Genomic DNA, 15,920 nt, shown 5'->3' on the forward strand with positions numbered 1-15,920 from the left:
CCTTACATCTGAACTTCGGGGGAGGTTTTTGGATGCAGATTCAAATGTCACAGTTCAGGTCCATCTGAAGTATTAGCTGAGGTCACTTCTAGATTTGCTAGTTTGTCCTCCCATTCCTTGCTCCTGCTTTTTTCTTGTAAAGCAGCTCTTGATGAGATGAACACATCGAAAACAGAACTGTTTGATCTAACCATCCAGCAACACATGTGCATTGCAAGAACTTTGTGAATCTCATCAGTCATGGACTTTGAACCAATATTTGCCCTCTTTTTAACACTGGCCTCGAACCCACCGTTTTCCATGCCTCTGGGATTAGCTGCTGACACTGTGCATGCAGAGTACTTAAGCTCTTTGAGACTCTGCTAGTACTTCTCATTGCTCTGGAGTGTGATTCCATTTGAAGCATAAGTTATGACCTACAATTCAGTTTCATCTCTTTGAGGATGATAGAGCAGTATTCCTTCAACCCAATCATACTGAATGTAATATTCATGTCAGTTGTGTCTGATATGTACAGTAATAAAGGATAAAACCTTTTTCCATAGAATAGAATCTAAATTCTGCTGCATCTTGGGCTAAGAAGTGTTGCTTAGGGTGTGTTTTCAAATAAAACAGTAATAACAGAAGCTTGATATTAAAGGGTGTTAATTCTTAGAGTATTACCACTTTGTCATTGCACAAACAAAAATGATATTGTAAAAAATGACATCCACAAGTTATTTCAGAAACCCGACCTATTCTATTCTATTTTTTTTTTTTTTTTGGTGGCTTAGACCCCAGACTTCCTCTTTGGTGCTTTTTTTATTTTCTCACTTATTAACAAAATGGACTGTGGAAATGAGACTGTGAGCTGTGCTATAATTTGCAGTGCAGATTAAGCTGATGGTGTGATATGTGATATCATCCCTCCATTATTTTCCCAAAGCATCAAGTTAATAAGACTAATGCAGACTGGCGTGTGTGTTGCGGCAGCCATCACTTCTTCTGAATGTAATGACTCTAGGACAGGAGGCAGAAGATGTGGATATAGTAAGAAATAAGCATTTTAATTAGATGTTAGTGATTGTGCTTTTCATTAGTAGTGGTTAAAGTGTATCATTAACTTTTACAGCTACTTACTTAAAAGGTAAGATGTGTCTGTATAAAAAACATAAAGTGACTTATATGTATGTATTTCCTCTGTGGGAACTGCGAAATAGGTTGTGGTTGAAAAGTTTAGGGTATTTTTCTGTTCTCTGAAATTGGCACAAGTGAAACAGAAAAGTCCAAGGAAACATGCATTTTTCTACATTGGCTTTTTTAACAATTCATCATGGAATCAGGGAAAATAAGTTTGTTATAAGTTACTCCCTTAAAAGTACTTGGCAATTAACTAGCAGTATTATCAAAATTCATTTACTGGCTTATTTTCAATATCTTGTATCTTTTAAGGACACAAATTATTTCTTTTTCACTGTAAAGAAATGCTCTTACGGTTTTTTAAGTCTAATTTTTGTGACCTCTCCCCTGAGAGAATCCAATTCATTCTTCTTCTAAAACAATGATAGGAATCCAAACAGATGAGACAGAGGCTTGCGTGGTCAGAAGTTCTCATACTCCAACTAGAAGGAAAACTCCATGAATTCAGCAATGGGGACTCAGATTCAATGGCAAAAGTTCAGAAAATTCGAGAAGCCAATGAAGCGGAGGTGAAACAAATCCAAGAGGAAACTGCAACAGCCTACCATCAAAATGTAAGCCTATAATATAGAACATGTGTTCCCTCTTTCATTTGTCTACTTTACAAGAGTTAATATACAGTATTTGCAAGGTTCACAAGGGGGCTTTTCTCCCTTTAGGCTACTAGCTACAGTTACAGCTTATCCAAAAAGTTAGACTTTTCCCCTAAGTGAAAAGAGTTTAATAACATAGCCTTAAAAAAAGAGAAGGAACAAAACTAATGAGCATTCTGCTTAAACAAACATAACAATACAGTGCCAGAGGAAATGAATTGGGCCAGGGTGAATTTTTTTTTACTTGTTAAGAAAATATAAAGGGTGAAATCCTGGCCCCATTGAAGCCAATAGCAAGACTCTCTTCAACCTCAATGAGGCCAGGAGGATTTTCCCTTACAGTATACATAATGGATTGTGGTACTGACTCCTTCACTAAAGACAAAAGGCAGTTAGGTGTTTGACTGAGTGTCTAACTCCTATTTGTAATTTTGAATATCTCCTCCAAAGTTTCTAAGCTGTTTTCCAAGGTCTACTTTTGAAAAACGCTCATTTTGACTTTTCTTGGACAAAAGAAAGTGTCCTTTGCACCTCAGAGTGTATATATGAGGCCAGATCCTCAAGACCAGCCATTTGGTGCTTGGCATTGCTCCCTGACAGCTGACACTTTATTTCAGTACACTACTGAGAAGCCTGAGGGCTGCTCTAAATTGCACCAGCGGCACAGAGCACCAACAGGCCATTTTGGTAACCAAAGATTGCTAGAGTATAAGAAAATTCCAGCCACTCTCCCATTTTCTTGGCCTTTGCTACCCACACTCACACCCCTTGTCATAATGGATGAGAGCCAAGGTGTGGGTGTACCATGGATTTAAATAGTGGCATTATGATATTTTCCGGTTTATTATCTATCCTTTCCTAATGGTTCCTAACATTGTTAGCTTTTTTGGCTGCCGCTGCACACTGAGCAGGTGTTTTCAGAAAATTAACCACGATGATACTAACATCTCTTTCTTGAGTTGTAATAGCTAATTTAGACCTCATCATTTTGTATGTATAGTTGGGATTACGTTTTCCATTGTGCATTACTCTGCAGTTATCAACATTGAATTTCATCTGCCAGTTTGTTACCCAGTCACCCAGTTTAGTGAAATCCCTTTGTAACTCTTTGCAGTCAGCTTTGAATTTAACTATCTTGAGAAATTTTGTATAATCTGCAAACGTTGCCTCCTCACTCTTTACCCCTCTTTCCAGATTGTTTATGAATAAGTTGAACAGCACTGGTCCCAGTAGAGATCCTTGGAAGACCCTGCTATTTACCTCTCTCCCCTGTGAAAACTGACTCTCTATTTCTACCCTTTGTTTCCTATCTTTTAACCAGTTACTGATCCATGAGAGGACCTTCTCTCTTATCCCAGGACAGTTTACTTTGTTTAAGAGCCTTTGGTATGGAATCTTGTTAAAGGCTTTCTGAAAGTCCAAGTACACTATATCTACTAGTCTAGTGGCTCTCACCCTTTCCAGACTCCTGTACCCCTTTCAGGAGTTGGATTTGTCTTGAGTACCTCAGGTCTCACCTCACTTAAAACCACTTGCATGCAAAATCAGACCTAAAAATACAAAAGGGTCACAGCACACTGGAACTGAAAAATTGCTTACTTTCTCATTTTTACCATATAATTATAAAATAAATGAATTGGAATATAAATATTGTACTTACATTTCAGTGTATAGTACATAGAGCAGTATAAACAAGTCATTGTATGAAATTTCAGTTTGTACTGACTTCGCTAGTGCTTTTTATGTAGCCTGTTGTAAAACTAGGCAAATATCTAGGTGAGTTGATACCCCCTGGAAGACCTCTGCGTACCCCCAGGGGTAGGGGTATCCCGGTTGAGAACCATTGCCCTAATCCACATGCTCGTTGACACCCTCAAAGAATTCTAATAGATTGGTGAGGTGTGATTTCCCTTTACAAAAGCCATGTTGACTCTTCCCCAACACATCATGTTCATCTATGTGTCTGATAATTCTGTTCTTTAGTATAGTTTCAATCAGTTTGCCTGGTACTAAAGTTAGGCTTACTGGCCTGAAATTGAGAGGACTGCCTCTGAAGCCATTTTAAAAAATAGGCGTTACATTAGTTACCCTCCAGTCATCCGGTACAAAAGCTGATTTAAATGATAGGTTACATACCCCAGTAGTTCTGCAGTGTCATATTTGAGTTCCTTCAGAACTCTTGGGTGAATACCATCTGCTCCTCGTGACTTGTTACTGTTGAATTTATCAATTTGTTCCAAAACCACTTCCGTTGATACGTCAGTCTGGGACAGTTCCTGAGATTTGTCACCTAAAAAGAATGGCTCAGGTGTGAGAATCTTTCTCACATTCTCTGCAGTGCACACTTTCTCTCTCTAATGTTTCTCCAAACTGTTTTAACCCTTGGTAGCATTCCAAAGGGCTCATTTTCTCACCTCTTCACATTCCCTATTGTCCATTATGATCTTTCCCATTACACACTTTGCATGCAGTGTTTATTTTGAGTAATACGTTACCACTGACTGAATTGAAAGGACAGAGTGTGCAAGTAGATCAACAGTAAAGATGTTTTCTTCTTTCCTGTATTGTCAATGTAATCAAATTCATTCTCATCAGAACTGAAATCCTCTTAACTTTGCGCCAGCACAAGCTCCTGTTGTACACTAGATTCCAGGGGGAAAAAATCTGGACAATGCACTGACACTAAAGTAAAGCTCATTATTTGTGCCTTTTTCCCCCCAAGGCTAATTTTATTTTGAGAACATCAAATTGCAAATTATCCTTGCTGAATATCCTATTTACAAAAACTGAAACAAAAATACCTTCATCTAAAGCTGGCAAAACATAGCCGTGATCAGGATAGGGTCAAAGTTGTAATCAGCATAATGTATCCAGTTGGCTAGGCCATGTATCTGAGGGACCAGAAATATGCCCTGTCAAAAGAGGGATGCTTCTCAGAAATCCACAGATTCTTCTAGAAATTAATGAGTGATATGCAGCTTATTTTGCTAACAGAAGCACAAAATGGGTCTTGCTTTTCCAAACTATAGAATTTCTAAGAAAAATTAGAATCATTCTTTCATTTCATTGTCAGTTTGCTTATTCCTTTCCATTAATAGCAGATTAGCAGAGCAGCAGTTGTGTTAACAAACAAGCAATTCCTCTTAAAGCTAACATAGTCTCCATTTTGTTTCAAATTTCATTGATTAGAATAAGAAAATCCTGAATCAGAATATCAGATAACCAAGTTATAATAGTAGGTACATGTAAAATAGTGCCTGAACTCCTGAATACTTTTCTATTATATCAAACTAGGCCCCTGATCCTGCACAGGAAGACCCCTGTGTACACATGGTACCTCACTGAAGTGATTGGGTCTCCAGGCTGCTGAACGGGTCTGCTCATTGCAGGATCAAAGCTTAGAAACTGGGCCCAAGATGTAAAGTCCAGATCCAAACTTCCCACTGTTTGAGGTGCTGAGACTTGGAGTTTAAGTCTGGCCATTAGCACTTGAGATTTATGGGTAAGAAACAGGGAAGAGCTTTCAGTATAAAAAAATGCATTAAATTGTCACAAACTTTCTCTCAAAACTCATACTGGATCTGAAACAATCTTTTAAGGTTCTAAAGGGTCAGAAACATTTTCCCTTTCTTTTTTTGTGGACATCTTTACTTTGTAATTCCAACCAGGATCAGAAATGAATGTGCTAAAATACTATCTAGAGAGGTTGTTGGACAGTATTTCTAGCCCAGTCAGAAGCATGAAGTACTGGAAATCTCCCTGGGTGCTCCAAAGATTTTACCTCTAAACCAGGGATCTCAAACTCAAATCACCAGGAGGGCCACATGAGGACTAGTACATTGGCCTAAGGGCCGCATCAGTGACACCCCACCCCCCCGGCCACACCCTCACTCCACCCCTTCCATAAGGCCTTGCCCCTGCCCCGCCTCTTCCCACTCCTTCCCCAAAGTCCCCACCCCAACTCCACCCCCTCCCTGCCCCTATTCCAACTGCTTCCCCAAATTCCCACCCCTGCCCTGCCTCTTCTCTGCATCCTCCCCTGAGCATGCAGCTCCCCGCTCCTCCCCCATCCCTCCTGGAAAGCGCTAAGCTAAGGGGGGGCAGCGGGCGCGGGGAGCTTGGTGGGCCGCAGCAAATAACTCCGTGGGCCGTGTGTTTGAGACCCCTGTTCTAAACTGTAGCTACAAGAGGTTTGGTTACTTTAGATGACTGTGGACGTTTTGTGGTGGTTATCCATATGGAACTTTGAACGTTTAGAATTTGTCCCATGTCTAGTGTAGTGGGAATGAGGGGTCAGGGAGAGACAGAGAGACACACACTCTAGAACCCACAAGAAAACCAACCCCCCAAACTTTTATTTTGCAGAGTGGTTGTAAAAGCAGGTAGTGAATGTGAAATTAAGCAGAGTATAATGCTCTTCTGTAATTGCCATATGTTAACCAATAACATGCTTCAAATGTGTGATGCTGTAGAATTTTTTCACAGCTGAATTCCTTTGATTTGAACTATGGTCTAATAGAGTATGGATGTGAGGGAATAGATCAGAACCTTTTTTGCTACATGTCACAAATAACAGTTTCAGTGCTATCAGTTCTTGATTTGTGGGCCTGTTCAAAGCTTTCACCGAGCTGGCTTTTTTGACTGGCTATGATCATAACCCTTGCCTTCGTGCAGTCAATTTCAGCCTGAGTACTGCAGTGACCTTAACTACCGGGTCTGGTTACAGAGTCTGATTTTATGTTCAGATCTTTCAGGGCACAGAGTAACACTGTTTGGAATGAGGGGCTCTTGAAATGTGTATACAGTGCTAACAGCTCTGTAGAATCCATATAAGTTGAATATCAGCAATTTGTGTTTCTACGTTTTAGTTCATGAGCTTGCTAAATTTTAAAAATAAACTTGGTCACACTTTATATTAAGTATTCATTTTATAAATAGTTTAAAAAGGATTAATACATAATGTTTTAATAAATGGTTAATCAATTGTTATATATGGTTATACAGTCCAACAGGTCAATAAGTTGCTTATAACCAACTATAACACCACCTGCTTGTGTACGCATTATAGATGGTTACAAGCATTACCTGCGCCTGCAACATGTTTCTAATGTCTATTAATTATTTATTAACCCATAATAAACTACTAATAAATGTACCTTTAGTGTAAAGTGTGAACCAGAGTTTTATTCTACTTTTGGCTTTTTCTGCTACGTAGAATTCTAAGTAGAAGATTTAATAAAAAAAATTAACTAACAAATGAGCCCTGGACTTATTCCTGGTCCAACTGAAATCAAGTGGAATTTTCAATGGGGATTTTCTAAAGTTCCTCATTGACTGATAGTCAACGGGACTTGTGCTCTTAAGTCAATTAGGCCCTGATTTTGCAAGGTATTCAGGCACCTAACTTCCATTGCAATCAATTGGGATTAGGTACCTAAATACTTTTTTAAAAAATCTGGGCCTTGGGCCCTTTTAAAAATTCCACCCTTTATTTACTTTAATGGGAGTGGATTTGGGTCTCTGCGGGAACCATGACACATTGCTTCAGTTGGGGAAAAACGGAGGAGGCATATGATCACAGTTCATCAAAAGCTCTTCTTTACACAGTGTTTCTGATCAGTGGGTGTCCTCTTCCTGACAAACTGTAAATGTGTACTTAATATTGTATTGTCTATTAACTCACAAAGTCAATAGATTCCCTGGTAAGATCAGAACACTTCCAACACTAGTCTCTGTAGTAAAAACAATAAAGGTAATATTTACTCTGTGTAAAAGAACCCTTATTTAAACATTTATAGAGTTCTTATGAGTCTAGGTTGCTTTCCTAAAACATTAATTAACTACAGAGAATACATACGTGTTTTTTTAAAATACATAATAGAAGCTTTGCTTCATTTAAGAAAATAAAATGTTTTGGACTATTTTTTCTTATAACTTTTCTGGCATTTTTATAGGATTTAAGGTTATATTATTAGAATTCACCTGAACCTGAACACATAAATTAAAATAAACAAAACAAAAACAAAAACCAAAGCATGTGATGACACAGGGCATGCCCACCTTCCCTCATGGCTTGAGAGTACTGTCTCTTTAATGCTCCCTTGCATTCTGGCCCGTGGAATGGTAGGCCAGGTTTAGGAAAAACATTCAGGAAAGTTCAGGATTCTATCAGTTTGTTTGTCCACTGAATAATACAAAATCCTTCTGTGTCTCACTTTTTCTCTTCATCCTCACTCCCCCTCCACCTACTACATCATCCTGCAAGAGAGCCACAGTAGCAACTCTGCCAAGGCTTTGACTTCCAGATTTTTGCAATATTTTAGTTCCTGTTTTTTTAGATTTATACATTTGTGTTTTTGAAGATTAAAAGTTTGGCAAAGGCAACAGTTTAACTCTGGGAAATGATACAGAGTTCACTGTGGAGGCAGCAGTAACACCTCTGTGGAAAACACACAGTCCTTTTGGAGTAATGGATAGGGCCCTGATCCAAAGCCCATTTAAGTCAATGGGAGTCTTTCCGCTGACTTCAGTGGATATTGATTCAGTTGCCTAAGTCAACAGTGGCTCTTCCATAGTGGTAGTCAGCTGCTTTTAATACTACGTTGGGGACTGGTGAAAGGCAGAAAGAAATCTGACCCAATATCACCAAAATCCATTCTGATCACAGATTCCTATTGAAATGGAGAATGTGTACATATTGGATTGTAAGTAAGTCAAGGGCAGCCAAGAAGAGGGAGGAGTGTCAACTGGATGTTCTCTGTGTACATGAGAAAAATGGTGGGAACACAGCAGTGCTTAAACTGGGTTTAGATGCAATAAACAGAAACCCTATCTTGTTTGAGGATCTAGTGGTGCGGAAATCAAGTGTCTGACTTGGTGTTGGTATATCACACAGATACAGATGGCCAAAACCTTTCGAAGAAACAATTAAAACTCTGCTACAAAAGCATGTCAGCCCCACTGACCTCAGATATCCTTATCTGAAAGTAAGGGCGGGTGGCACTGACACTGTTAAACATCTATGTCATTTGTTAATCGGAACTAGCAGCCAGAGGAACAGTTTCACTTTGTGTAGGAACCCCAACGGCTGTGAAGGAAGAAGTTTAAGAAAGGATCAATAAGCTAGTTAGTTACAAGGGCAAGCAATAAATTCTGTCAAGCAGGGTACAAATATTTGACAGAGCAGTTAAACATATGAAATTGAAGTAGCAGAATTATAATGTATGTTCTAAATGTGTGTCTCTTAAGAGAAAAGACAGGATGTTTCTAAGAACTTGATACCTAAGAATAATGTGGTCACACTTTATATTCCAGTTCATTTATAAAGGATTAATAGATGTTGTTATAAGCATGTTACAGACATGAATAGTATGTGTCATAGATGGTTATATGTAAGCTATTGAGCTGTTGGATTCTTAACAGTTCACTACTTAATAACATCAATTAATCTTTTAATCCTACATAGAATATTTATAAATGGAAGCTTAATATAGTGCAAGTCCAATAATGCTAGAAGTCAAGGTAAAGAAGAGACATACTCTGACCCAGCTTTTCATTCCCAAGAATTCATTATTAACTTTGGGTTCTGAAGATTATAAGGGTACTTTGGGTAGTAAGAGACTATATACTGCTTCTAGGCCTGCTAATTGGACCTATTGTAAGAAATGGGAATTTATTCTCCTTTTCCTTGCAAGTATTTTACACTGAGGTAGCTCAATTGATTTCACTGAAGTTACTCCTGCTTCACGCTAGTGTGAGTGAGAAGAGAATCAGGCCAGAGGTTTAGGTTTGTGCTGTTTCTTTTGTCCTAAATCTGGGACATTTTAGTCAGGTTGGTAGAATACTGCAAATACTATGAACTTTGGTAAATGTAAAGACTGCAAAGCAGTAAATGTCAATTTGTAATGGGTCACACCGTACGGGGGTGAGCATCCAGTTTTTATGTAACCAAAGTCCCACTGAAATCAGAGAGCGACTTGTCTGAGTATTAGAAGAGTATTTGGCATTTCTCTAGTACCTTTCATTCAAGGATTCCCAAACCCTTCACAGACATAAATGTATTAAGCCTCCCAACATCCCTTGGGGGTAGCTAAGTAGTACTGTGCATATATTTGTAGGTAGGGAAACTGAGATGCAGAGGTTAAATGACTTGTCCAAAGTAAAATGGCAAATGTGTCAGAGCCCATGTTTAACTGTGAGAACATGCTTCCGCTCTTAGGCCCAGAACCCATGTCCTTTAAAGATCATGAAAAGTCCCCCAAAACAAATCCAGGGGCAAGAGGAGGCATTTTAGAGCCTGGAGAGCATGGAGCCAGCGCACACTGTGCTCTGACAATCCTCACTAATGTAATGGGGTCACTGCAGGCTTGTGTGAATTAGAGCAGCTGGGCTGCTCTAACTTGTGCTAGGGGACGGGTTGGCCCTCAGCCAACAGAAAGGTGGCTTATAATCCCCTTTGCCTTCCACCTTCAGTGATGGCAAGTCAGTTCTAGCACATCTGAGGATTTAGATTAGTTAAATTAGTGCCGGTTAAATGCGTAGGATTGACAGAGGTAATTTGTGCATACAGCACAGGCATGAGTATTGGAAGCTTCCCCACCAGTATGGCTCAGCCCTGACCTTCAGAAACTACCTCTCTGGGTAAGAGAGAATTTCTATCTCACTTATTTAATCTTTGGCTTCTCTGAAGCTACCAACAAAACCACACTGATCAGTGCCAGTTGTAAAGGTTTATTTTGATAGGGACACCTGTTCACTAGGAACAGGACTGAGACTAGCAGCTCGTTTCACATAGACTATAGAACAGCTGTTGATGATAGTGACTTTAAGTCACTGTTGAGCTATATTTCTATCTTTAATCTGGAGGGGAAAGGCCCACAATATTAAACCCCTGAACCATCCAGTCTCCCTAGTGCAACCTTTCTTTCACAGTACAAAAAAACTCCAAAGCAACAAAAACACTGAATTTCTTGTGACACTTTCACAGAGAGCTGGATAAAGAAGGAGGGAAACAGAGACTTCATTTATCTTTGCTTATTTCTTTGTCTTTGAGGTCTGGTGAAGACCATCTCTCAAGTATTACTCCTTGGGCTGAAAAACTCCAACCTGCAATTAGCGATGAGCACACAGAGATCGGAGGAGTTCAGATCTTGAAAGAAAACCCTGCTTCATAGACTTTAAGGCCAGAAGGGACCATCATGATCATCTAGTTTGACCTCCTGAACATTGCAGGCCACAGAACATCACCCACCCACTGCTGTAATGGACCCATAACTTCTGGCTGAGTTACTGAAGTCCTCAAATCATTATTTAAAAACTTAAAGTTACAGAGAATTCACCATTTTCACTCGTTTAAGCCTACTATGATGAGATCAGTAAAACATGAATACAATAGGGAAGAGGCCCCTTTCTTTCTTTTTTTTCACCTAACTCTTGTACTCTCCATTAGAAACTTTCAGTCGTTACACCTCTAATTCCACAGGTTGAGCTTTTCACTTTGATCTATGATCAACCTTCTGGTGCTCAGAGGGCAGGAGAGGTGTATGGTGTGTTGTGTCTGCATGCAAAGAAATTAAACACATTAGAGCCAGATGCTGTAGGACTAATGACCCTGCTTCAGTAAGGTAGTTAAGCCTGTGCCTAATTTTAAGCATGTGAGCAGTCCCACTAACTTCTGTGGGACAGCTCTCTATGCCCCTAATTATGCACAAGTTTAATACCTTGCTGAATCAGGCCCAATTTGTATCATTGCCCTTTCTGGCCCTGCGAACATCATGAGCATTGCCAGATGGTAATTCACCATATCATTCTTTAACGCTGTCTGTTAACATGCCTACGACTACCGCACATTTACTGTCAGTATATAATTAATTCTATCTATATATAAAATATACACACACAGAGTAAATATGTGTTAGTTGTAGGCATGTTAATGGACAGAGTTAAAGAATATATATACTGGTGTATTCCCAACTATAAATGTAAAGCAGAATCTAGAATCAATCTTCCTTTACCATGAAACTGAAGCCAGCCTTTGTATCAGTGACTACTTGCTGAGTCCAGATTCTGCTGCTGTTGCTCTCAATATGTAGAACCCATCCTCAGTGAGTAGCCCTATTGATTCCAGTGGGGTTAGTTGCAGAGTATTGTGCTACTCAACATAGTTTGGGACAGAATCTGGCCCACAATTTCCACTCCTTTTCCCTCTTCTCTCATTTTTCTTTCTGTCTCTTTCAGGAATAACATATCCATGTGATGCAATGCACCCCTGTATTCACATCCTACACACTATTGTAATAATCTGTCTGCAGATATATCTTGCAAGGTATCATTTGAAAACTAAAAACTTCCTGGTCAATAATATCATGGTGGAATGTGTGTAGCAACATTATCTGTAAAGTTATGAATTCGCCCAAATGATGTTGGTGGCACATGTTCAAACCCACATAGTCCCAATTAGGCAGAACTGGTTAAGCAGGTCTGAAAGAAAGGAATGTGTGTTTACCTCAGTTTACACATAAGTTGTAAACAGGGTCCTCAGGCAGTGAGAGAGGGAAGACAGGAGACAAGAAAATCTGCATTTCAGCAAACAGAGGTGAAAAGAAACAGCTTAGGACCTCTTTCACTACTAGACACCAGGCCGCCTCCTTTACAGTTTGAATAAACTTTGCTTTGGGAGGTAATCTTCAGAAAAATGCATCTCAAAGGGGACTGGACTATAAAAATGAGGGGCAAAAACACTCCAAGTTATCTCTCCCTATCCATCTCTCTTTTCACCTATCAAGACAAAAGAAACAGCCTTTTGACTTTGGGAGCAGATCAGCAATGTTTTTGGAAATGTGGTAAGGGATTTCACCTTGAACCAAGTCTAGTTTAAGTTCAGAAAGCATTTTCTTTATTTTTCTTGTAATCATTTCTGACTTTAATGCCTCATTAGTTGTACTCACTTAAAACCTTTCTCTGTAGTTAAATAAACTTGTTTTATTCTTTAATACTAATCCAGTGTTGATTATCTTATTATAGGCAACAGACCTAATATATCTGGACTATCCAGGAGAGGGCTGAGTTTTTTGGGAAAATCCAGAACTGGGAGTGTGTTGGGGTCACCCTGTAAGTAGTAACTAAGGCTGCTGGAAGTCAGAATGTGGCTGATGTGTAGCTGGCAGGCTGCAGCTATACACAGATACTCAGGGTGTGACCTACATGCTGGAAGACTGTTTGTGAGAGGCCTAGGAGGGAGCTGCAGCAGCAAAGCATTGTGAGGCACCCAAGATTGTAGAGCAGGTGGTGACACAGCCCCTCACTGGTCTGGATTTCACCCCAAGATCTCATCATAAGTCAGAGAGAAAGGAAGATCTATCAGATCATTTACTGCATTAGTGCAGGAGTTTTCCTATACAGTGTTTTAAATGGGGTCTTTTCCTACCAAGTAGAGTTTCCACCTCTTTCCTTGGGAGGCTGTTTGATGCTCTACTAGATCTGTTAATGTAATGGGTTTGTTATTGCTTTTCAGTAGTTCAGAATACTTTCACAATTACCCTCAGAGGATAGGGCCTGATTCTGCTCTCTCACTAGATATATGCCAATATAACTCTAATAATTTAAATTGAGTTACTCCTAATTTACAGTGGTATAAGTAAGAGCAGAATCTGGCTTGTAGTGTCCAATGAAATGTCTTGAATGAAGGAATTTCTGGAGAACTCTTGCAGATGTACTGTATAATACTTAAATATAGAGCCATGATCAGTATACCTTGGTTGCACAGGAACATAGGGATTGCCATAATGGATCAGAGCAATGGTCTATTGAATCTGATAGCCTGTCTCTGACAGTGTCCAGTATAAGTTGCTTTAGTGGAACATGAAAGAAACCCTGCTGTAGTCTGTGGTATAACCAACCCGCTGGGAAAGTTCCTCCCTAGTGCCCCCTTTAGTTAAACATTGCTGTATGCCCTGAGCTATAGAATCATAGAAATGTGGGGCTGGAAGTCCAGTCCCCTGTGTTGAGGCAGGACCAAGTAAACCTAGACAATCCCTGACAGGTGTTTGTCCAACCTGTCCTCCAGTGATGAGGATTCCACAACTTCCCTTGGAAGCCTATTCCAATGCTTAACTATCCTTATAGTTAGAAAGTGTTTCCTAATATCTGACCTAAATCTCACTTGCTGCAGAGTTAGCAAAGGAGATTGAGATTAGATATTAGGGAAATCTTTCTAGCTGTAAGGATGGGGCAGATATTCAGCATTTTATGTCTTCCTGCATAAAATGGTAAAGTGCACGCACACCAATAGTGCTATAGAAACAGTGACTAATATTAAAACAAAAGTTAGATGGGAAATGGGATTCATTTGTTGTAGGAAAAAATTACTTTTCATTGAAGTATTATTTGACCAGCTCTAATTAAAACTTGCTATCCAGCTGCATCCCACTCACTTGCTTTGCTCTAATCTCAACCCCTTTTCAAGGACTTCCCTTAATGGGGGTTCATTCTTTAATGGTCCTTGACCTAGGAAGGCCAAAATGTAGAACATAATATGGAATAAAGGGCACAAGAATATTAGTGTACTACACAAAGAGTTAAGGGACATGAATTTCTTTACCATAGCTCACATTTTCTATAACCTCATCCTTACTAATATCAATAATTTACAGCAAGAAAAGGAATCCAACATTTAATGTTTGTGGGATGCTAGTAAATCTGGGTCACTAATGAGGAGCATATGAGTGATATGCTGCATAAGTTTAGGCTGCTTCCTCTCTCTGGAACCCCTTCCTGTCCCTACCTCTTTCACCCTGAGCTAATGAATCACTTCCTCTCTTCCCCAGAGTGATTCTGGTTGGGTTTTTTTTTTTAAAAAGCATCATAAGTCCCATGTTTGTTGACTTTCATTGGCTGTTAGAACAAAATTGTTCAGCTCACAAATAAAGAGATGTTTTTTTCTAAATGCTGCCGCTGCAGGCTCACCCTGGGAGCTGAAACTCAAGCTGTGTTCTCTTCTCTGTCTTATGCATCACTGCTGGTAATTCCAAATCTGCAGGCCAAATTAGACTGTCAAACACCAGTGAAAATCCTCTGACCCTGATTCTCTATTCCACTATGGCCTCTTTATGCTACTCTGTCACATAAACAGGTTGTGCAGCAGGCAGATCATCCCACTGAGGAATACCCATGGCCTAACAGGGTTCCTGAGCCCCTCTCACGTCATCCAATGTATGGGGCATGTCAGGAGTCAGAAGGAGTGTGTTGGGAAGGGAGGAGGATATGGAAAACAGTGTACCAGCTATTCTTTTGGGTCCTGGGGCAGTCTTAAGGCCGCTCTAACTTAGGCTGGGGACCAAGCAAGCAAGCAAGCCCCTGGATGCCCTGAGAATATGACAAGCGCAAATGATGTTTTAAGCCACCTTTGACCTGTCTCCTGGCTTTTACACTTCAGTTTTTTCATTTATTCCATCTTTGTACACTATTTTTCTCTTTCTGCCTCTAAGCGAGGCTCTCCTCAGTCCCGTGAAGCCTTATCCATCCCTTTCTGTATGCGCTTTACACTCACTGCATACCATTGAAAGAGAAGTTATATTGTTTCCATAGCAACAAACTGATGTCACAAATATAGGATTATTACTTCACTTGAGGATCGAGCAGATGGAGAAACTGGTGTGTGAAGAAGAAAGCTCTTCCTCAAACCCAAATATTAGCACTGGGAATACAGGAGATTGCTAGCAAAATTAAATTGAGTCCTGAAGACTGAGGAACGTAGCACAACACAAAAAGAGCATTTCTTTTTATTCACCAAACCTGAAATTCACTTCATTGCAGATGGCCTAATCCAAGCCCTACGGAATTTAAGTGGTGCATTGGTTCTTGTGTGAGCTGCCTGCCCTGGGGCGAAGGTCACCCCACATGTACAGGTTCTTATTTTAGCACAGAATTATTCTAGATACACAGGAATTTGGATAGGCTTCTTACTTTAACTGAGTCACCATTCCTTACAGTGTTGACACCACTGGCTACAGAGAGCCCCACTCTGACTGGCGTCTGTCCCCCATGTATTCTACCTTAACCAGGATTGAGGCAGAGGGTTTATTATCTGAAACCCAAATCCTACTACATTATAGGATCAGGTTGAGTCGTAATAGTACAGTGGTTTAACTA

The 15,920-nt window shown here is 39.8% G+C and overlaps 1 protein-coding gene across 8 annotated transcripts in view; it reads left to right on the forward strand.

Moving 5' to 3' along the window:
• Positions 1–15,920, forward strand: part of LMNTD1 (lamin tail domain containing 1) — a 307,951-nt gene that overhangs the window by 77,033 nt on the left and 214,998 nt on the right. For all 8 annotated transcript variants that reach the window (XM_048826052.2, XM_075121606.1, XM_048826037.2 and 5 more), the window contains one exon: positions 1,548–1,733. In XM_048826052.2, the coding sequence (XP_048682009.2) occupies positions 1,548–1,733 (186 nt within the window). The remainder of the gene's footprint in view (positions 1–1,547; positions 1,734–15,920) is intronic.

Source organism: Caretta caretta, chromosome 1, assembly GCF_965140235.1.
Source record: "Caretta caretta isolate rCarCar2 chromosome 1, rCarCar1.hap1, whole genome shotgun sequence".
NCBI classification, from domain to species: Eukaryota; Metazoa; Chordata; order Testudines; family Cheloniidae; genus Caretta; species Caretta caretta.